Source organism: Onychomys torridus, chromosome 9, assembly GCF_903995425.1.
Source record: "Onychomys torridus chromosome 9, mOncTor1.1, whole genome shotgun sequence".
Lineage (NCBI taxonomy): Eukaryota > Metazoa > Chordata > Mammalia > Rodentia > Cricetidae > Onychomys > Onychomys torridus.
The window spans coordinates 50,029,061-50,052,154 of record NC_050451.1 but is presented as its reverse complement, the minus strand read 5'-3'; the positions used below and the strand labels follow the sequence as shown (position 1 = coordinate 50,052,154).

The following is a 23,094-nucleotide window of genomic DNA, read 5'->3' as shown; positions in this document are numbered from 1 at the left end:
TTCACTCAACTATAAGCAAACATTAGAAACCTTTTGATGAAGTGATTTCTTTTAGTGTTTATCCCAGTGTTTAAAATAACACAAATGTAACACGAGAGAAGCTAAGTTATTATGTGTATTTTAAATGTTATTCTAAAACTTTTCACCAAATTTAGATACTGTATGATTGATAAGTTTAGCACAATATTGTATATATAGTAGCATTAGAAACTTTTCAAAGAACTTATATTTAAGTGAGGGAAACATGGTTTTATGTTGATATATAAGTCTGTGCAGAATGACCAGCTGCTGGGGTGTACAAGTTAGTCCTAGAGGACATTTTGCATGCATGAGGGTTCAATCCCTGACACTGCAGATAAACAAAAGGGCAAGGGAGAAAACAAGGTCTCAGAAGAAATGGGTTTGGAATTAAGTGACCCATGGTCATTATCATTATTAACAGTTACTGAGTGCCTACCACATGCCAGGACATGAGAAGAACTTTGTTCCCTTTAACCACCACCCTTTTGTCCCTAGTTAATAAAGCTGAAACACAGAAATGTTAAATGCCTTGCTTAAGTCACATAGCTAATAAATGACTAAACTAGGATCAGACACAGTCCAAGTCCAGAGCCCATTTTTAGAAGCTGTGAGATTTCCTGTCAAAAGGTTTTGAAGGACCAAGTACTAAAGCACACGGTGCAGTGTTGTTTTGAGAGAGCATGCAGGGCAGATACAAGAGAACATCCAAGGTCAGACTGAGTACAACTCTGACTGACATGCATGCTCCAGGTGTGGAATTTCCAAACAAGACCATTTCCCTTTACTGCCTCTTTAACAGTGTCACTTCTGAGATGGCGCTGGTATGGTGGTATTTTCTGGTTTTCGTGTTTTATTAACCCCCAGCACTTGAGGGCTTTTTATCCTTTCAAAGACATAGCATTCACTTTTGTCTCCAGAGGCTGGGGTTCTAGTGCTGACCAGATGAAAGCCTTCCTTTAATAAAGTATCGATCAGCAAGCCGAAGACATTTGTTCCATTCGCCAACTTTCGGTTATCAGGCTTTATGGAAATGTACCTGAGACATACAAAGAAGTGTTTAATTACAAAGCATTCCTTTAACAGCTAATAAAACTACACAAGTAAACTTATTTACAACCTCAGATAAAGGCATCATACCTTTCTCTGTTTTGGTTTTTTGAGACAGTGTTTGTGTAGACCATCATGGCCTTGAATGAAAAAATAAAATAAAAAGGAAAGGTACAACGGAGGAGAAAATTTATTATAGATAAAAGGGAGTGAGCATAGCCAGAGGCAGGGACATCTGAGAGAGTCCAGAGTGGACATGACCCTGAGCCATGTGAGGAGGAGGGAGAAGGGAGAGTAGAGAGAGGAACCAGGTGAGTAGCCAAGAGGCCCAAAGAGAGTAAACAAAACGGACCAGGTGACCAAAATGGTTGGATTGTATAGGGGAGGGCAGCCCAACCCCTGGGCTGGAGAAGTTTAGTGTAGATGTAATTCTAAACGGTCTTATTAAATAAGAAACACAGCCAAATGCAGAGTTAAAAGCCCAGAGATCAGAGAGCAGTAGCCAAGAGCTAAGACCACCTTCTTACTACCTGCTACCACTGCCATCCTTTCCCTGAGGAAAAGACCTACTTCCTGTGTGTCTTTTTTTATTGACTTTCTTTTCTGCCTTCTCATTGGCTGTAAACCCAACCACATGATTTTCTCATCACTGCCTGTCTATACAGACCTCCAAGTTTCTATGGTTGGTACTTGGATTAAAGGTGTGTGTCACCATGCTGGCTGTGTCCTTGAACACACAGACTCTGCCTGCCATGTGATCGGGATTAAGGGTGTGTGTTACCACTGCCAGACTTCTGCTTAATGGCTATGACCTCTGATCCCCAGGCAACTTTATTAACATACAAATAAAATCACATTTCAGCACAAATAAAATATCACCATAGTTTAGGGTAGGGGGCAGGGTATGCCAGCCTGTTACAGGTAAGGACTGAAGGATACTGGGAAAACCTGGCGGCCAGCATCCACTTTGATATGTTAAATAGGTACCTAAACTATTTGTCCCAGGTTTGGAACTGAACAGGCCTCAAACTCATGATCCTCTGCCTCAGACAAAATGCTAGGGTTACAGGTGTACACCGAAGCTTGGCAACCTGACTTTTTTCTTTTTTGAGACTGAGTCTTATTTTTTTTTTTTTTTTTATCTCTGGCCACTCTGAAACTCATTATGTAGACTGGCCTCCATGCCTGGCTCATAACATTTTTTTTTTTAACAGATTTCCTTTTGAGATTTCATTTTCAAATTTGAATCAGTAACTCTAAATATTAAAATAGAAACTGTAATTCCAAGTCATCACAACTATATTTAAGAATATAATCAAAATTGTTGACTTACCATTTATTTTTCTGGAACAATTTTGTCAATTAAACTGGCCTAATTTCTGATACAATGTAACTTCTAGGTTTTTTTTTTTTTCAGTTTTCTTTTACCCAATTTGCCTAACTGATCATTAAATTATCTTTATTAACACTGTACTTTCACAATTTTCCACTAAATCTAATTACTAGTACTATCATAATTCGTGATTTATTCCTATCAAACCAACCTTTTCAGGTTAAGATTTGAAGTTCTGTCAAGACTCCATTTTTTTTTTTTTTTTTTTTTTTTTTTTTTGGTTTTTTTGAGACAGGGTTTCAAAAGCTTTGTGCCTTTCCTGGAACTCACTCTATAGCCCAGGCTGGCCTCGGTTGCGCCGCCACCGCCCGGCTCTCAAGACTCCATTTTATTGCTGTCTTTTCATCAGTAATTGCCTGTTATTGGAAAGTAAAATATGGTTGTAAAAACCGTATTGAAAATGAAAAAATCCCACAAGGTGGCGGTGGCACACACCTTTAATCCCAGGAGGCAGAGACAGGCAGAGCTCTGTGAGTTTGAGCCCAGCCTGGTCTATAGGGTGAGTTCCAGGACTGCCAGGGCTACACAAGAGAAACCATGTTTCAAAAAAGAAGAAAGAAAGGAAGGAAGGAAGGAAGGAAGGGAGGGAGGGAGGGAGGGAGGGAGGGAGGGAGAGAGAGAGAAGAGAAAGAGAGAGAAAGAAAGATGGAAGGAAGGAAGGAAGGGAGGGAGAGAGAGAAAGAAAGAGAGAAGAGAAAGGAGAGAGAAAGAAAGAAAGAAAGAAAGAAAGAAAGAAAGAAAGAAAGAAAGAAAGAAAGAAAGAAAGAAAACCCCTTTACTCACTAAGTACTCCACAAAGCCAGCACATGGCTCCAGAAAAGAACACCCATGTTTGCTCTAATAATGGCAATATAGCACAGAGCATATCTGCCATCAAGGATATTTTTGTGTCTTCCCACTGTTTATTCTAAAAATGTGAAAAAAGGCTTAGGTTAGTTCCAGGCAAACACCAAAGCTGTGCATAGTTTCATGAGTATAAAACAATGTTTGAGCACATCCCTAGTCATTATTAACTGAGGTCATGTTGAAATGGTCACTGGAGGTTATGTTCAGTATTACTGGCAAAGAAGACAGTTAACAGCTAAAAGTTATCAATCTACAAAGCACATTTCAAAAAAAAAGTTTATTGTGTTTGATACAAATTTTTACAATAGTAAAACATTTCATCTATTCCCAAGTCTGGATCTAAATAATATAGTCTAGAAACAGTTGTCAGAAAGTTATAGAATATCATGAAATTATTAAGATACAAATAGAAAGTAATAGGTGGCCAAAAAAAAAAGCAATGTAGAATGTACATTCAGTAAACCACTGAGCCAAAACTACTATAACTCATTCCCTGTGACCAAACTGAAAAAGAATTTCAAGACCCAAGAATGGGATGAATTAACAGAAAGCCTGCACTTCTCTCTAGTGTTGCAGGTAGAACCCAAGGCCTCCCAGTGCATGACAGGCAAGGGACTCTTCCACTGAGTTCCGTCACCACACCTTATTTTTTAAAAGTTAAGGTCAACTATAATCTTCCATCTAGTTTAATCTAAAAAAGAGAGATCAGAAAATGGCTACAAAAGAAACTCTAGAATCCTGAGACCATAACTTGAACTAAGTAGTGTGCTGTCATGTGAATAGGCAACTAAAGATGAATGCCGGGAACCTGAGAGGAATAACCAAGTACTAAGAACATACTGAAGAAGCTTAGAAGCCAGTCAGGCTTCTTTTACCATTTCCACCATCCAAAAACATCTGAATAGACAGATTTAGACCAAAGACTAGCAAAAATTACAAATAATTGCCAGTTAGTTACTCAAAAGTAGTTATGGCCAGAATTTTTACCCAATTACCATTTATTTTCATGTCACTTTAAATAGATTATATATCTCCATTCTGAAACTGGCACTATGTAAATTAAACACAAGAGGAATTCCAAACTTAAAACAACCAAAAATACCACCACATGGTAGTTGGGTGAGGTAACATATGCTTATAATCTTAGCACTCAGGAAGCAGATACAAGTGAATCAGAATCTCCAGGCTGTCCAGAGCCACATGTGACCCTATAAAAAATAGTTACTAAAGAAATAGCTCTGGTCTTAGAATTATCTGTTATGAAAACTAAATATACCTTTCTCAGATTAAGAGTTACAAATAACATTCTGTGCTGTTTCTGAACTGTAACAAAAAGGGGGAAGTCACTTGATACAGTATATATACAAGAATGATCCAATTTCTGTTTCTAACCTTGTTTTCTAAGATTATATTTAGTTTGTCCAAATTCTAACAGAACATTGAGTATTTCCAAGACATCTTTTCACCTATCATGTGTCTTCCTAAAATTGAGGATGCCCTTTTTCGTTAGGTTTCTAACTTTCTGAAAAGGGATGCCAAAAAGGTCATTATCATTTATTCAGTTGAAATTTAAAACAATAAAAAATCCCATTATTCCTCTTATTTAACTACTTCCTTCCCCAATGAAAATGAAGGACAGAGTTTAAAGCGGTTTGGTAACAACAGGACCTTAGATGTTCTTCATGGCTTATTTGAGTAGTACCCATTTCTAAAATGACATTTCAGCTTCTTTGGATGACCAGGGAATAAGGATTTATATAGATTTATTGTCATACTTGGCTATACTGCTCATTGTCCTCCAGTTGGTAGCTGAGACTAAGGGGTGGATGTGCTGTGGGAGAAATAATACTGGACTCCTTCCTGATAGCTACTGTAAAGACTAAGAACTCTAAAATATGTCTATCTCTTCAAAGTGATTGCTTTTAAATGCTGTAAGTAAAGAAGACAAAAAAGTTTTCTTTTTCCTACTAAAAGTTAAAGACTGCTTTCACAGTTGGTAATGACTATATGCAGCATTAAGCCATTCCTAACGGGATGAGGTGGTGTGTCCCTGACTGCAGGGCAGAAATCAGCCTTAGGATTCAGCAGAGCAGGAGAGGCAGGTGCACCTTCAATCCCAGCACTCAGAGAGAGAGGCAGTGAGAGTTCCAGGACAGCCAGAGCTACATAATGAGACCCTGTCTCAAAAAATAAAGAAATAAATAAAAAGGCAGCCATCCTTTTTCAAGTTCTAGAACAAATGCATAGTGTGTGAGGGAATTGGGCCAAAGCACTGAACCTCTCCTATGTGTAAGCCGGAAAGAAGCTGACTCATTCTAAGCCATTCATTAGCAATGGAATATAATCTACAGAACCAGTTCCGCTTAGAACTCCACCGAAGTTTCTATTTTCCCTGGGCAGTCTTGGTTTATTACCTGTCCCACAATACCTTCTCAGTCTGAAAGTGCCCAAGTTTAGAAAATAACTACTTGTTCTAGCTGAACAAAACATTAGTCTGAATAAACACTTTTTTTTTTTTTTTTTTGGCCAGGAAGAGTTTTAGGCATAAAGAACTTTCAGTTTTGAGAGAAAATGTCAGAAAACTGGAATAAAAGAGACACTTCAGCATTCAAAATACCTGACTCCAGCGTGGTTCTCAATAGTGCCATCAGAGCCACAGTGGAAAACCAGGTCATGGTGAGAAGGTCTTTGTGGAGGCAGTTCGAGCAGAGTCACCTGAGGAGGGAAGGGGTTACTGCTCCAGGCCAGCGCTGTAGGCTGCTCTACAAACACTGTAATCCTTCTCATTAGCAGCTCGATGGTTTTGCTACAAGAGCCAAACACTCTGAAGAAGGCTTGAGTATTTCGGTTTAAGAAATGCACCTCCACGACAGCAGGTCTTGACTGTAGCAGGTGCTGGCTTAAGAGATCAGCAAGAAAATCAAGTTCATAGAAAAGAGCCTCTCTCTGAAGCCTAAGATAGTCTGAAAAGTCAGAGGGTAACAGAAGCTCACGATTTCTCAGAAAATCTAAAATGAAACTAAACAGAGCACCATCTCTATCCACAAAAATCTGGCCATCAACTGTCTTGAACTCTTGGTCTCTGCCATCTAACATGCCTGCCAACCGAGAGGTAGGGAACTGCTTTAGGGTAGAAAGCCTTGTTGTAAATATCTTCCCTCCCACATTCAAAGTGACCAGCTCCTGGTTATTCATTTTTCCTAGCTTTTCATTAGACGCTACAAACCATTAACACAGACTTAAAGAAACCCTCTAACTCAACCTGCTACCATAATGTCATATATGATTAAGAAACAGGAAAGTGGAGACAAAAAACTAGACCTAAAATTCCAAGGTAACTATTGTCAAGACAAATAGTGTATCCATAGCTGTGTTTGCAAATGTGAGTTGCTTGGAGACATGCAGTGTAGAAAATGGAAATAGCAAATGAAACAGAATGTCAATATATCTCGTGATTTCAAATAGATCCCTTTCCTATAATCCACTAAAAACAAAACAAGTAAACAAAACAAAACAAAAAAAACCCGTCCAATAGGAGTGTGGTTCAGGAGTAGAAGACTTGCCTAATGTGTGTGAGGCCTTGAGTTCTGCCTCCAGCACTGAAGAAATCATTTTTCATGAAACCATAACATAAATCTGTATTTCAAACAAAATCATGAGGACAGAAAACCATTGTCTCCACAGACATTTACCAAGCCCTTATGGCTGAGGAAAGACTTATAGAAAACATGATCTGGTTTGAGAACCCCCTTAGTGATTTAATGGCTCAATCATGAATTATGCTAAGAATAAATAGCCCTTACCTCACCTTCAGCTTGACCATTTCATGGCTGGTAGCTTAGGAAGTCACTCTGTACTTTATTTTTTAATATTTTATGTGCATTAGTGTTTTGCCTGCATGTGTGTCTATGTGAGTGTGTCAGATCCCCTGGAACTGGAGTTACGGGAAGGCATGAGCTGTCATGTGGGTGCTCTGGAAGAACAGCCAGTGCTCTTAACCAGTAAGCCATCTCTCCTGTCCCTTTTCCCCCTAAGATATAGTTTCTTTATGTATAGCCCTGGCTGTCTTGGAACTCATTCTGTAGACCAGACTGGCCTTGAACTCAGAGATCTGCCTCCTGATTAAAGGCATGCACCACCACTGCCCACATTTTCTGTGCTTTTGAGTTGCCAGCTTTTCTCATCCTTGATCATTTTGTTCTTCTCAATCAAAAGATGAGGTAAAGACACAGCTCTCTAAAACCCAGTTTCACTTAATGGGCTTTCAAGGGCCCTTTTTCCCAAGAAAGAAACAAGGTGACTAAAAACAGTTTTAAGGTTTCTTTGTTTTCATTTGAATTCTAAGCAAGGTGAGAAAATTACATACTTCTGTCCTGTGGCCATCTTTTTCTCTACAAGCAGAGAGGATGAGTCTTCACCTGATGACTTTATATTTTATCTGTGCTAACAAACTATCTCTTCTGTTGTCAGAACTGTAGGCAAGTGACCTGGGCTGGTTGTACAGTTGCCGTGGTACTGTAGAGCACAACTACAACATTAGGTACCAGTTAGAAAGTGGCTTTCCCAACTCCTGCCCTTTCGTATACACAGCGACCTACAGCTGTGTCGCCTTTAGTGAAAAGTACCCAGCTCACTGTAATGCCAATACATGGGAGGCCTGAGGTAGGACTACCAGGTCAGGCTTGTCAGCAATAACAGGAGGGAGAGATTGAGTTTCCAAAATTACATTTACACTGTCATGAGAAACACTCCTCTAAAACAAACTTGGGAATCCAATGTATTAACAGTCTTTACTTTTTTGGAATGTTCAGTCAGAAAAGTTACTTTGCTCCTTTCACAGTACCCTTGATGACTCAGCACTACATTACCTGAGCCAATGAGGTGGTAGCTCATGTGTACTCTATGTCCTGGATGCAATGTTAAATCATGTATACTCTCAACTCCCTCTCTTGCTTGCTTACTTCTTGCTCAGACTGGTCTCAAAGTCCCAGGCTCAAGAGATCACTCATGTGCCATGTGCCACAGGACAAATTCAGTGAACACTAGAGGGAGAGTAATTATTTTCAAACTGTCTTTACAAAGGAAGGGAGGGTTGGGACTATTAAACTTCACTTTCATCTTTATGTTCACATTTGAATAACATTTAAAAAACATTATTAAAGGAGTACTTCTAAAAGAAACAGTGGGCTGGAATCTTGACCAAATCTGAATTATTCCTGTGTTCTCTAACAATCCCATCAAGAAACAGAACTGTGTAGTTGAAAGATTTTATAGTAGTTTATATTTGCACACAAATTCTGCAACAGTGTTCAATGCCACCAAACTAAAATTTTTGACTCTTTCACTAAAAATGAAAAACCCATCTGTCATCTGTTCCCAGAAAAAAACAGACTGTTCTACAAAATCAGCCGATTTAGTCAGGTAAGAACTGACACTTGAAAGATAGTCTTTCCAAACTGCCAACTCATCCAATGGAGACCACTCCAGGAGCATGGTAGGACCAAAGAACATGAGGAGACCCAGCAGAACTACCACCATCAACAACTGGTAGGAGCGCCAGGGAATCTTGCTGATGAACACACCTGTGTCTTGAGGCAAAGAAAGCTTATCCACATCGACTAGTTTAATGTCCTCCCACTGACTGGTGTCAAAGTTCTTCATTAAAGGGCTTGTGGGCAAATTAGAGGGTGGCAAAGGAGTTTCCTTGATTACTTTGATTTTCTCCCTGAACTCCTGCATCTGTTGCAGAAATATAATAGGTTCTGACACATCTTTGAAAGCTTCGGCAATGTTAAAGGCCATCCGTTGCTCCTGTAGAATAGTGTTGAGTTTGTTGATCTCTGGGTCATAGGCTTGCATAACTGAAAGCTTCATAGTCTCAAAGTCAGACAGGATTTCATTCTTCTTTTGATCTAATGTGTGTTGTAACTTCTCAAAAAACTCCTTGACTTTATCTGAGTCTTTAGTGAGCAACTGTAGGGATTTCCTTTTGTTTGTTTCCAAAGTGTCCAAGCGGGAAAGAGCATCTCCCCGGCGCCAAGTCTCAAAACTCTGAAAGAGGGACTCAAAGGCATCCCTTTCCTGAGCATAGGCATCTTCAATAGAAGAGAAGACATGCTTAGTGTGATCGCCGCAAGTAGCACAGATCCCACAAATGAGCTGCATATCAGTTACACAGAAAATGTTGAGAGGCTGTCCCAAATGTCCTTTGCACACTGGCATTTTGGGGGAAATCTTGATTTTGTTGTATTTCTCCACAATACCCTTTAGGGAGTAATTAACTTGCAGACTATTGACTCCAGTTGCTGAAGTTTCCTTACGGCAGGTAGGACACTTGAAAGGAGATGGTCTCCACAATGAATTCCGCACATTCCCCTCTAAGAGCCCTTCTAAACATTTTTTGCAGAAGTTGTGTGAGCAGGGCAAAACTCGGGGATCATCAAACAAACTGCAACAAATTGGGCACGTGAGATCTTCTTCAAGCAGCTCCATCACATCCTGCCACAGAGAAAGAAACATTTAGCTCTGGTAAGCCCCTCAGTACTAATTACAAAACACTATCTTCCCAATAGAACGATTGCCTGCTGACATAATCAAAGGATATAAGGAAGAAATTTGGAGAAGGCATGCAAACTAAAGCATATTTAACTCACTGGGACAAGAGCACACTCCTGCACACAGGCCTTTATGAGGGCTTCTTCCCATCAACAGCCTTTGCTAAGACAGGGTTAGGACTGGGACAACATCAAACTGAGCCAACAGGACCCAACATTGTTTTAAACAGAGCTGACTACTAGATGTCGGAAACAGAGTCCCAGTGTCTGTAAGAGAATGGGCTCTTTACTTTGGGCCCACAAATATGAAATGGTATGCTAAAGACAGAAGCATACAATAGAAATCCAAGCAAGTACTCTATTCCAACTTTTCCTGGAAATTGGCATATTTTCCTATTTCAAAGACATGATTACAATTTTTTAAGAGAATCACAATTTAAAAAGCACAAAAGAGTTGTAATTCAATCTTGTCTAGGGAATAAATAAGGTGGATTTTTGCTGTTGTTTGGGGGGTATTTTTTTTTTATTGGTTGTTTTTAAACCATCAAACTCATCCTATATCCTTTACACTACAGCAGTAATTCTCTCTATGAGGGGCAGAAACCGAAGTGTCCCTCTTTCAGAGAACTGGGGAAGCCAAAAGCATTTTCATAATGATGTGCCAACAGGAGGTGTGTTCTGCTGGAACTTTAACAGGAGTCCAGGAAGACTGTAGGAAGTTCTGCACTGTGCCACTACTCAGTGTTCTTCAGGAGCACACAGAGGGCAGGGGAGAAGTGCTCTCAGTCAGGCACACACCTAGAATCCCAATACTCAGAAAAAGAGCAAAGAAAGGCTATGAGTTCAAGGCTCCAGGCTGCCAAGCAAGTTCCACCCCATTTCAAAACCAAATAATAATAAAACCCCGAATCTTGTCTACATGTCTTTTAAATATGTGTGACAAAGTAAGAACTATACCCCAAAGCATTTGTGTGCGTGAAGATGCTGTCTAAAGGAGCAGCAGGCTCCCCTGACAAACTACAAGAGAAGCCAGCAGGTTCTATTAGGAAAACAATGTAAGCCAGCACTATGCAAATTTAGGTAGTTGACAGACATCTTGAAAATGAGTAAAAATGAGCTTGCTACTTCCAGAACACATTACTTCTAGACAATGAAAATGCTGGGTTTTTATGTTAAAATTTGTATTTTTGCAAAATGTGTCTACTACTTGTAAGCATCCTATTAAAGACTCTGATAAATGGTGAACTTAATAAACGTGAAGGTTACTATAAAATGAAATATGTCAATATTTGGAGGTCTACTAAACAATGATCTAATGCTTTTTTAAAAGTCAATATTATATATCATTCACAGAGAAAAAGACTCTTTTCAAACATTAGAAAGGGCTGGCGTGTAGCTTGGTGGTGCCAAGGTCCATAGTTCAATTCCCAACACTGCAGAAATAAAACATAAAAAAGTAACAGAGACAAATACATTTTCAATAAATATGATCTCATATACTACAGTATGACAAAAAAGTGCTACTATTTGTTGAGGCTTGGCACAGTATTAAAGAAGAGCAACAGTTATCTCAAAAAGGTACTAAAATACTACTCCCTTTACCAACCACAGATCTATGTAATGCCAATTTTTTCTTGTGTATGTCAGTCAAAATAATTAGAACAGTTGTTTTCAATAAAATAAACATCCAGGGCTGGGATATGGCTCAAAAGTTGGTAGAAAGCACACTTGGCATGTACAAGGGCCTAGGCTAGTCATTAGTGCAGACAAAATTGCATCATAGTTCAGTATTAAATAACGAGAAACAAAGGAGGTCAGGATGGAAAGGAGAGAGAGGGTACCTGAGGCAGAGAAAAACTTTGGGAAAAATGGAGAGAATACAATAACAGGGGACCAAAAATTTTAAGGCAGTCAAATATGATGAAAAAGAAAATATGAAATTTACAATAGCCATTTAAAGTCATAGTCATACTATAAAGGCTACTCATGCATTCATTCTATCTAAAACTTTTTTTTTCCTGTACCGGCAAAGCTAAATCCGCCACGCAGAGTGCTGCACGGCTTGGAGACGCTCTTTGTGCTGTGGCAGGAATCCACTATGCTGTGTCCAAGTTCGAGTGCTGCGAACCCAGCATACTGTAGCTCATGGCTTGCCTGAGACATAACTAGGAAGCTGTTTTTAGCTCCATTTTAGAATCTCTTACGTACATTATTTAAAAATAAGATTAGCTAGTAAATTGAGTTTTTATGTTTATAATTTTGTTTTTTTTATTTTATATTTTATTTTATTTTTTCAAAACAGGGTCTCTATATGCAGTCCCAGGTGGAACTTTGCTATGTAGACTAGACTGGCCTTAAATTCACAGATCGCTTCCTCCTCTGCCTCCCCAGTGCTGGGATTAAAGTTAAGTGCCACCAAACCTGGCCTGTGGCCTTTAGAAAAAAAAGTACACTTGGGCAGGAGAGGTGGTAGAGCAGTTAAGAGCACATATGCTCTTGCAGAGGACCCATATCAGCTCACAACTTCCAGGAACTCCAGCTCCAAGGGGAACTGAAGCTTCTGGTGTCCGTGGGCACCTGTACTTATGCACACACAGAAACTAATTAAATATAAAAATAATATTTAAAAAGGTATGCTTTTCTTGAAAGTATTATGTCAAGGTAAGTAGACCTGGTGGCTCTTAGATGATTCAGGGGCTATGAAGAGTTTTAGTATTTATTGTCTTAGTTTTATTATTTAATTTATATTTATGGTTTTTGTTTGTTTTTGGGGGGGAGAGAATCTCCCACTGGCCTAGAGCTTGTCAAGTCGGCTAGACTAGCTGGCCAGCCACTTGTCTCTCTGCCTCCCTAGTCCTAGGATTACAATTACACATCCACACATGGCTTTTTGTTTTTGTTTATCAGTGGGTTCTGGGAATTGAACTCAGTTCTTTATTCTATAAGCCAAGCACTTTACTGACTTAGTTATTTTCCAAGATCCTCTCCTGACTGATAAATTTAAACACTGTTTTGAAGTTCCTAAATCCCAAACAAAGATGCTTTAAGACAAGATGGAAAGCCCCAAGATACAGGAGGCCTAGACTTTGGCTCAGTGGCAGAGCACCTGCTTGGCATGCTTGAAGCCCTGAGCCCAATGCCCAGCCCTGACAAACAAATCCCAAAGACACAAAGCACAATATAATGGCTCTTCTTTTTGTTCCCAGTACATGGTTTTATTCTGTTTTTTTATATCTACTATTTATTTTGTGTGCACACATGGAGGGATCACAGCTTACTGGGGTCAGTTCTCCTACCACCGTGAGGGCTGCAGGGATTGAATTCAGGCTGCCACACCTGGCAGCAAGTACTTCCACCCACTGAGCTACCTCACAGGCCCCCATAATAGATGTTTTAAAGGGAAGATTAACTTGTACTTAAGAGTGAGTACAAAGTTGGCATGGTGGTGTACACCTGTATCCTAGCACCTGGGAAGCAAAGGCAAGAAGAGCAGGGGTTTTAGATAGAATGAATGCATGAGTAGCCTTTACAGTATGATTATGACTTTGAATGGCTATTGTAAATTTCACATTTTCCTTTTCCTCATATTTGACTGCCTTAAATTTTTGGTCCCCTGTTATTGTATTCTCTCCATTTTTCCCAAAGTTTTTCTCTGCCTCAGGTACCCTCTCTCTCCTATCCATCCTGACCACATTTGTTTCTTGTTATTTAATATTGAACTGTGATGCAATTTTGTTACCATTTTTACTTACAAATATACATTTTCCCTATCAGTACCTGTTCTTCAAACCTATGCTATCCCACCTTAGGGATTTAATTAGGATCTAATTGTTTATCTGTCATTCTCTTTATTTTTGGAATGGTACTGTTTAAGTAAAAGCCTTATAAAAAAAGTTTTAATGACAACCTCTTAATTTCTGACAATTTCCTTAGATAGCTCCCTTAGAGACAATACTGGATCAAGGAATAAGCCCATCTTTAAATTTTTATTTATTGTGTATGTATGTGCGCGCGCGCGCGCGCGCGTGTGTGTGTGTGTGTGTGTGTGTGTGTGTGTGTGTGTGATATGTGGTGTGTGTGTGTGTGTGTGTGTGTGATATGTGGTGTGTGTGTGTGTGTGCGTGTGTGTGTGTGTGTGTGCGTGTGTGTGAGTGTGTGTGCGTGTGTGTGAGTGTGTGTGCGTGTGTGTGTGTGTGTGTGTATGTATGTGTGTGTGCGTGTGTGTGCGTGTGTTCCGTGTGTGCTGAGGTAAGAGGGCAATTCATGGGAGCTGGCTCTCTTCTACCACGTGAGACCTGTAGATGGAACTCAGATCCTGTCAATGGCGTTAGCAAGCACCTTTATACCCTAGGAGCCATTTTAAAACTAAAGATTGCCAAGTGTTTTTCTAAAGAGGGTGTGTATAGCTGGGCATGATGGCACACGTTGTTAATCCCAGCACTTGGATTACTCACCTGGGTTTAAAATGTAAAACAATTTAAGTCAGTTACCATTAGTATGCATCTTTGTATTTTATATATATCTTGAGAACAAAAGGGTAGGAATGAAATCTAAGTTGTAGGCTCAAAACTAGTGTAGCTAAGCCCCTAACTTCATAAGTAAAAACATGGAGCCCAACTCACTTTGCCTTTCTATCACCAAAGCACAGGCCTTGAGTTTTCAAAACTCTAGGAGGACGCAGCACTATCCAGAAAGTGAGTCAAAAATTCAGCATCTAACCCGGCATAGCGGCACACACCTGTAATCCAATCCTAGCACTCAGAGTTGTAGATGCAGACAAATCTGTTCAAGGCTAGCCTGGTCTACGTAGGGAGATGTCACAAAAGGAAAAACAACAATTTGGTATTCTAGGAACTGAGAGTATAGCAAATGGAGAGTGTGTACTTAGCATGTTGAAGACATTGGTTTAGACTCCCAGGACCAAAGTGTGGGGGAATAATTCAGTACCTCTATTCATAAAACAAAGTTTATCTCATAAACTTCCAGAAATCTCTTCTAAAACTCTATAATTTTCACAAATAACTGTTTCATATTTCATGTTTCATGAGGATCTTTATAGTACTATCTTCATATTACTGGAAAATAAATACAAAGGAAATTTCATAAGTTTACATAAATCATAACATAAACTTTACACCATTATACAAATACTATGGAAATTATAAATACACATTTAAGGTTTTATATTAAAGGATGAGAACAGGGCTCAACAGAGTTTAATTCTCCTGGACAATGATTCCAAAGCAAATCCATTGGGTACCAGATACACAGAAGCATGATCTCATGAGGGCTAGATATCCTAGCATACATGCACAGCAGGTCTGAGGCTGAGGCAAGCACCTGTATAGCATGAGCACTTCCCAGCACCACCAGCAAATAATTGCACATGTGAAAAGAACAGTCTGGTGTTAGAAAAAGATGTATCAGTAATTAAGTCAACTGGTACCAAAATAGATAAACAAATACGTAAATTAAAGAAGTACTAGGGGAGGAAGGAAACCTGAAGAAATGTATCTTCTGGGGCTGGACATGTTGGTCACTATTATAAAATAATGACCAAAAGCAACTGACACTTCCAGGTCACAACCCATCCCTGAGGTAAATCAGGGCAGGAACTCAAGGCAAAACTGCTTGTTATTCCACACACTGCCTGGGAACTCACTCCCATCCAATAAAGTACAGCAGACACAGTCAATCCATGTGGATTGCTGGCTGTGCTCTGGCCCACAACATGCTCACACTTAGCTGGCTTTCTTAAGGTGCCCAAGTTAATCTGCCTAGGGACAGAGCTGCCCGCAATGTGCTGGACCCTTCTGTGTGAATTAAGACAGTCCCTCACAGACATATCCAGAGACCAGCTGAAAACAGTTACACTGAGACTGTTTTCAGGTGATCCCAGGCTGTGTCAAGCTGATACACAGTGTAGGCCGGGTGTAGTTCCGAGGGGGAGTACTTGGCTACCATACCCCAAAGTGTCCTGGGTTTTTTCTCCAGCACCAAATGATAATTTTAAAGCAAAAACTGTATGAAAGAGGCATAATCAGCCAATAGCCCATTGAATTCCAGCAGAAAGAATATGAGATGGCATTCTGTTTTTAAAGTGCCCAACATGCAAAGGTCTAAAGAGCTGCAGGAACACACCCCGTTCCACTGCCCCAGTAGCTGGACAACTCAGACAAACCCCACAAAAGAAATGCTGCTGAATCCCTTTTCTTCCCTTACAGCATACTTAAATTATGTAGAGTAATTGCCAAAGAAAGGAATGGCAAGCATGGATTTTGTCTGAGTTTTGAATATGAAAAGAACAAAGACCACCTATTACTGAAGGATGGTGGATGTGGATATATACTCCGTAGTTCGATCTGGAATGGCCCCAGGGCTAATAAAATTTAGCGTGTTTTTCATAAATACCAGAACATAAAGGAAAATACTAACGTTTACCTCTGTCCCCGGCAAGCAGGTGCTTTCGGTGAGGTTAATATTTCTCAGGGAAAACCCGATTTTTGGTTTTCCCCACACGTTTTGACTGTAAAACTAGAGAATGCTGTAGAGAAAGGAGAAAAAGTGTTACATACGCAGATCTGCATTCTTAAGGCTCCATTTAAATTTTTTTTTTTCAATCTCCCCTCCCAACAACAACCAAAAAAAGCCAGCTCGCTGTGCCTCAACTTCCTGGCCAGGGCGCCTCCCCAGGGGCGCGCGGACCTTCTCGGTGGCGACACCGGCCGCGCTGTCGCCTCCGCCCACGCAGGTGTCCGCGGCCGCCATGAGCTCAGCGACACCCCACCCCACCTCCGAGGACACCGCTCACCTCCGCGGACTGCGGCCCGCAGCTCCGCTGCAAAATGGACACGGCGGCCACGCCCTCTGCCTCCCGCCGCCCCGCGCCTGCGCAGCGCCCTAATCGTCCCCACCATAGGGAAGTGCTCCAGTGACACCGACAGATGGGTTTGGATTGCTGTACTTTTTGTTTCTGTTCCTTGCATTTTGGGGAACAACAAAAACAAAGCCTAAGCCTTCACACCTCTTTGCGTGCATCTCAGGACCCGCGCGGGCCCGGCGACCGCTAGGTCGAACACATTGGCCCAACCGTAGGAAAAAGCATTACCATGATTCCCCACTCAGAGGCAAGAAAGAGCTTTTTTTTTTTTTTTTTTTTTTTTTTAAAGATTTATTTATTATGTATACAGCGTGTTTGACTGCAGGCCAGAGGAGGGGGCCAGATCTCATTACAGATGGGTGTGAGTCTCCATGTGGTTGCTGGGAATTGAACTCAGGACCTCTGGAAGAGCAGTCAGTGCTCTTAACCTCTGAGCCATCTCTCCAGCCCAAGAAAAGAACTTTTAAGTGTTTTTAAAATATCTGTCGGTAGTAACTGCCCTGATTATCCTGACTGTGCGGGGACTGTGTACAAAGGATGAAGAAAACGACTCCTATCCAAAAAACCGGAGGAAATGAGGTAATGCAGGCTGAGTGTGCCGGAGGAGCATGTCCATTCCTGTTTGGGAGAGTCTAGGCTTTTAGGAGAGCAAATTGGGGAAAAGTGCGTTTCTGAGTCAATAAAAAACCCCTCTTTACCTCACTCCAACCCCAGTGCACATATCCCCGGCTGCACCACTTCGCAGACAAATCACTATAATTTCTAGCTTAGTCCTCAGGAGAGCAGTGGAATCAAGAACCTTATCCTTTAAACGAACAGATTTTCTACAAGGTGGGAAAACAAAAGGCAGCTCGAAAGGATATCAAATTCCATGCACACGTTCTTTCTACAGCACCAAAAATGTCAGTACAAATGAAAACTTCATCTCAGACCAGCATAAAATTGGTATCACTATAAATATGCTGGCAGCTGGGCATAGTGGCACATGCCTAAGATCCCAGGGCTTGGAGGCAAAGGCAGGCGCATTTCTGTGAGTTCGAGGCCATCCTGGTCTACACAATGAGTTCCAGGACAGCCAGAGCTACATAAGTGAGACCCTGTCTCAAAACACAAAACAAAAAGGCTGAATGAGGCTGAGGGTGTGACTCAGTGATAGAATGCTTCCTGCCATTTCAGGCTCTGAATTGATGTCCTGAACGACGTCAAGAACACTGAATGATATAATGAGGTAAAAATATAAAAACTGTGTATCATATAATAATAGCATACAACCAATACAAAGTCTATAATGGGCCAGTGAGGTGACTCAGCAGGTTGAGTGCTTGCCACCAAGGATGCCGACCTGAGCTCATTCCCTGGAAACCACAGTAGATGGAGAACCAATTACTAAAAGTCTTCTGACCTCCAAACTGGTGCCCTGGCACTTGCATGACCACACTCATGCACAATATTTAAATAAAAAAAAAAAGCATAGCTCCATGAATCAGAGTAAGATAGACAGTGACTATTCAAGTTTAAAGCTATCCTGTAGGGCTGGAGAGACCACTCAGCAGTTAAGGGCACAGGCTGCCCTCCCCGAGGACCTGAGTTCAATTCCCAGCACCCACATGGCAGCTCACAACTCTGTAACTCAGGTTCTAGTGGATCCGAGTCTCCCACAAAGATATGCAGGTCAAACACCAATGTACAAAAAAAAAAAAAAAAAAAAAAAAAGAAGAAGAAGAAAAGCTATACTTTAATTCTAGTTTTGAAAAGAAATGCAGTTGGTAGGATGCCAGTAGGAAAAAAACATATATAGGAATATATGCCAAATTCTTTAAAAATTATACTAAATGTGAGATATTTCAATATTCTTTTTTTTTTTTTCCTGGATATAGGGTTTCTCTGTGTAGCTTTGCCCCTTTCCTGGAACTCACTCTGTAGACCAGGCTGGCCTCGAACTCACAGAGATCCACCTGCTTCTGCCTCTTGAGTGCTGGGATTAAAAGCATTCATTCAGTATTTTAAAAATTCTTTTGAAATCTGGGTGGTGGTAGCTCACGCCTTTAATCCCAGCACTTGGGAGGCAGAGCCAGGCGGATCTGTGTGAGTTTGAGGCCAGCCTGGTCTACAGAGCGAGATCCAGGAAAAGTGCAAAGCTACACGGAGAAACCCTGTCTCGAGGAAAAAAAAAAAAACAACAAAAAATTATTTTGTTGGGTGTTGGAGGCAAAGGAAGGGGGGCTCAAAAGTTGAAGGTTGGGGATTTAGCTCAGTGGTAGAGCGCTTGCCTAGCATGCACAAGGCCCTGGGTTCAATCCTCAGCTCAAAAAAAAAAGGTTGAAGGTTGTCCTTGGCTGTGCAGTGAGTAAGACCCACATGAGCTGCATGAGACTCAAAATACATGACTAGTTTAGAATTTTTTTCTTTTCTTTTTCTTTTTGAGACAAGGTTTTTCTGTGTAGACCCGGCTGTCCTGGAACTCTGTAGTTCTGTTCTGTAGACCAGGCTGGCCTTGAACTCACAGACATGTGCCTGTCTCTGCCTTTGGAATGCTGATTAAAGGAGTGTACCACCACTGTCTGACCTTTTTTTTTTTTTTTAATTGTTTTTATGTTTAAGTCTGGGCATGGTGGTAGAGGCAGGCATATTTCTGAGTTTGAAGCCTGTCAGATCTATAGTCCCAAACAAATAAGCAAATTTTTGCATTCAAAACTAATATTTTTGGAATGTAAAGAAAAAAAAAAAGAAAGCAAGGTAAATTTGTAAAAGAAAAAAAGGAGTGCCAGGTGGTGGGGGAGGAGGAGGAGGAGGACACCTTTAATCCCAGCTCTTGGGAGGCAGGGCCAGGTGAATGTCTGGGAGTTCAAGGCCAGCCTGGGCTACAGAGCGAGATCCGGGAGAGGCAACAAAACTACACAGAGAAACCCTATCTTGGGAAAAAAGAGAGAAATGGAACCATTATATATATTAAAACGTTGCGGGCTGGAGAGATGGCTCAGGGGTTGAGAGCACCGACTGCTCTCCCAGAGGTCCAGAGTTCAATTCCCAGCAGCCACATGGTGGCTCACAACCATCTGTAATGAGATCTGGTGCCCTCTTCTGTCCTGTAGGGACACATGCAAACAGAGCACTGTATACATAATAAATTAATAAATCTTTAAAAAAATAAACTTTGCTAAATGGCTGACAAAACGATAAAATCATAAACCGCCAATAATCATGAGGAAAGCGGTTCTTCATCACTGATAATCAAATGCAAAACACAGCATTGATACAGCCTTTTAAAATTCACTAATATGGCAGAGATTTAAAAGTCTAATGACTGATCTGCTGGGTGGGCAGGGGAATAACCTTGGAACCAGGAAAAGGCAGCGTAAAGTAGGGAAAGAACCAGAGTACCCAGGGCTGAGTTTAGTCTTAAATGTTGGCAAGAACAAGCTGAGCTCTACTGTCTGTGCGGCCCATGACTACAGGTAACAGTGATTCAGTGTAAACTCCAAAGGTGGAGAGCACTGCCATAAGTGCTTAAGGAGAATGGTATACTTGCCTGATGTCTATGCATCAAAACACCACAAGGAACCCCAGGAATATGTACATATACAGATGTATTCTTTTTTAAATTAAAATTTAAAAATACAAAGAGAAGAAAAGGAGATTGAGTCTTGAAAATGACTTAAATCTTCCAGTTATGTTACTGATGGCTTTAGAAAAGAAAAGTCCATGTTTGGAGCTGAGGTTAGAAGTAGGTATGTGACTGTGAAGCATTAACACGGAGGTTTGGGCAGAGATCACAGCAGGGGGAAATGGTTTGGAATGCCTCTTGACCTACAGTCACATAGGCCAGTCTTTATTCCACGTTGGTAGGCAAAGGAGGATTAAGGACATAGAGACAGGACTCAGAGAGTATGGATGCTCTTCCTAGAATGGTAGGAGAGAGACAGCAGCATAAGGTGACATATAGGGACATCATAGTGTTTATAGTAAAGGTCAGTTCCAAGGCGGGAGGTGGAAAAGTATCCCCAAGTGACTACAAGGGTCAGAAATAGAGCCACCCACCTGACCCAGCCCAGAGCACTATCCTTTCCTTAATAATCTCAGTGATGGCCCAGGCTTCAATCTATATATTCTTCATATAAAACTGATAGTGTAAAAAAAAAAATCTATCCTTATATATGATTATGCATATATGGACTGTGTTTATGTTTTTTATATAATTTGCTCAATACTAAATTGGCTTGTAAGTGCCCATGTAAACAAAAGTTGTTAAATTGGCCCAGCTTCCTTTTGACTTATAGTAAAAGTAAAATTTTAAAGGGAAAAAAATCCCAACCCCAATTATCCAAACAGGCTAAGTAGCTTGGCCATATATCCAGTATGCCGATTTAAAGGAATAAACAGCAAAGGATAATTGTATTAGTCAGGGTTCTCTAGAGTCACAGAACTTATAGAATGAATCTCTCTCTCTCCATGCATATGTATGGAATTTATTGGAATGGCTTACAAGCTACAGTTCAACTAATCCAATGATGGCTAGCTGTGAATAGAAAGTCCAAGAATCTAGTAGCTGCTCAGTCCCATGAGGCTAGGTGTCTCAGCTGGTCTTCTGTATATTCTGGAAGCCAGACAAAATAGGCTCCAATGTCAGTGAAGGAATGGATGTGCTGGCAAGGTGAGGGCAAGCAGGTACTGTCTTTATTTATATAGACTTTCAGCAGAAGATATGGCCCAGATTAAAGGTGTGTGTAGATGTAATTCTAAATGGTCATATTAAATAAAACAACACAGAGCCAAATGTAGAATTAAAAGCCCAGAGGTCAGAGAGCAGTAGCGAAAAGCTAAGACCACCTTCTTACCACTCACTGCTGCTGCCATCCTTCCCCTGGGAAAGAGACCTACTTCCTGTGTGTCTGTCTTTTTATTGACTTTCTGTTCTACCTTCTCATTTCGCTCTAAACCCAACCACATGATTTCTTTGTCACTGCCTGTCTATACAGACCTCCAAGTCTCTATGGTTGGTACTTGGATTAAAGGTGTGTATGCTGGCTGTGTTCTTAAACACACAGACTCTGCCTGCCATGTGATCGGATTAAGGGTGTGTGCTACCACTGCCAGACTTCTGCTTAATTGCTATAACCTATGATCCCCAAGCAACTTTATTTATTGACATACAAATAAAACGACATTTCAGCACAAATAAAATATCACCATAGGTGTGTCTTCTAGCCTCAAGATCTGGATCAAAAGCATGTTGTCTTCCTGGCTCAAGGTCAGGGTCGCAGGCGGGCCCTCCATGTTTGGGTTGTGGTTCATTTCAGATAGTCAGACTGACAATCAAGAATAACGCCCATTCTAGTAAAACCGTGGAGGTGGTTAAGGGTCCTGGGTCATCCCTAGGGAATTAAGAGTTTTTTCATTTAAATTTGAAACATCTTTTTAAAAGACGAGGAACATATCTGGAGAGATGCTCAGCAGTTAAGGGCACTTGTTGCTCTTGCAGAGGCCCCAGGTTTGACTCCCTGCACCCACATGCTGGCTCACAGCCACCTGTACCTCCAGTTCCAGGGGATCCGATGGCCTCTTTTAAACTTCTCAGGCACCAGGCAAACCCCATTTCCACTTGTAACTATTGAAATAAGGAATAAGGTTGGGTATGTCCATTAGGTCTAGAGAGTGCTGACTTGGAACAGGTCTGTGCTCTTGTCTCTATCACTGCTACTTGTACTGTCACGGTAATGAAAGACAATCTCGTTCAAAGGAATTTAAAAGAACACTGTGTTCTTCTCTAGTTTTTACAATGTAGTTTTCCACATTAAATATGGTATAATGCCAATATAAAACAACAGATCCAATCAGTATCCACAGATAAGAATTAAGATCATTTAAAAATTAAAGTCTAATTTTTTTCTAAGTGTTAGAGCTAGCCACTCCACATGCAGTTATAATTGTAAGATCAAGCTGGACAAAAGAAAAACTAAAATGAAAACCTAACAGGTTATTTCCATACTCCAGGAAAAGCAAGGTCATGTCTTCTCAGCTGCCCTAGGGTGGAAGAGTGCGGAGAAGGCCAATGCTGGCTCAAGAGCCTCCGCCTCTACATGCTGCTGCAAAAGACAGAGATCAGGAAAGTCCTAGTCGAGATAGAAAACATGGGGAAAGTTAAAAAGATCCCAAATCCTTAACTAGGTGTCTTAGCTGAGTTTTGTTGCAGTGATGAACACCAGGACCAAAAGCTACGTGGGGAGGAGAGGGTGTATTTCAGCTTATACTTCCACATTAGGATTCTCATTAGAGGAGGTCATGGAGTGCATGTGATTATAACACAGGGCATGCACAGTCAGTCTAATCTCTTAAAGAGTTTATTTTTAGTGGTT

At 40.8% G+C, this 23,094-nt stretch overlaps 2 protein-coding genes across 6 annotated transcripts in view; both read right to left on the bottom strand.

Moving 5' to 3' along the window:
• Nucleotides 1-243: 243 nt before the first annotated feature.
• On the bottom strand, nt 244-7,209 carry Kcnrg (potassium channel regulator). The gene is made up of 2 exons (XM_036200020.1): nt 5,925-7,209; nt 244-1,057 (listed from the first exon to the last, which is right to left on the bottom strand). The coding sequence occupies exons 1-2, from the start codon at nt 6,500-6,502 to the stop codon at nt 823-825; spliced, it is 813 nt and encodes a 270-aa protein (XP_036055913.1). The 5' UTR covers nt 6,503-7,209; the 3' UTR covers nt 244-822.
• Nucleotides 7,210-7,428: 219 nt separating this feature from the next.
• Trim13 (tripartite motif containing 13) overlaps nt 7,429-23,094 on the bottom strand; it is a 41,942-nt gene continuing 26,276 nt past the window's right edge. For 2 of the 5 annotated variants that reach the window (XM_036199630.1, XM_036199631.1), the window contains 2 exons: nt 16,303-16,405; nt 7,429-9,805 (listed from right to left, as the gene is read on the bottom strand). In XM_036199630.1, coding sequence (XP_036055523.1) covers nt 8,576-9,799 — 1,224 coding nt within the window. In that variant the 5' untranslated portion in view covers nt 9,800-9,805; nt 16,303-16,405 and the 3' untranslated portion in view covers nt 7,429-8,575. Of the gene's footprint in view, nt 9,806-16,296; nt 16,406-16,566; nt 16,651-16,672; nt 16,727-23,094 lie in introns of those variants that run through there. The other 3 variants (XM_036199629.1, XM_036199632.1, XM_036199633.1) reach the window with 3 other exon arrangements.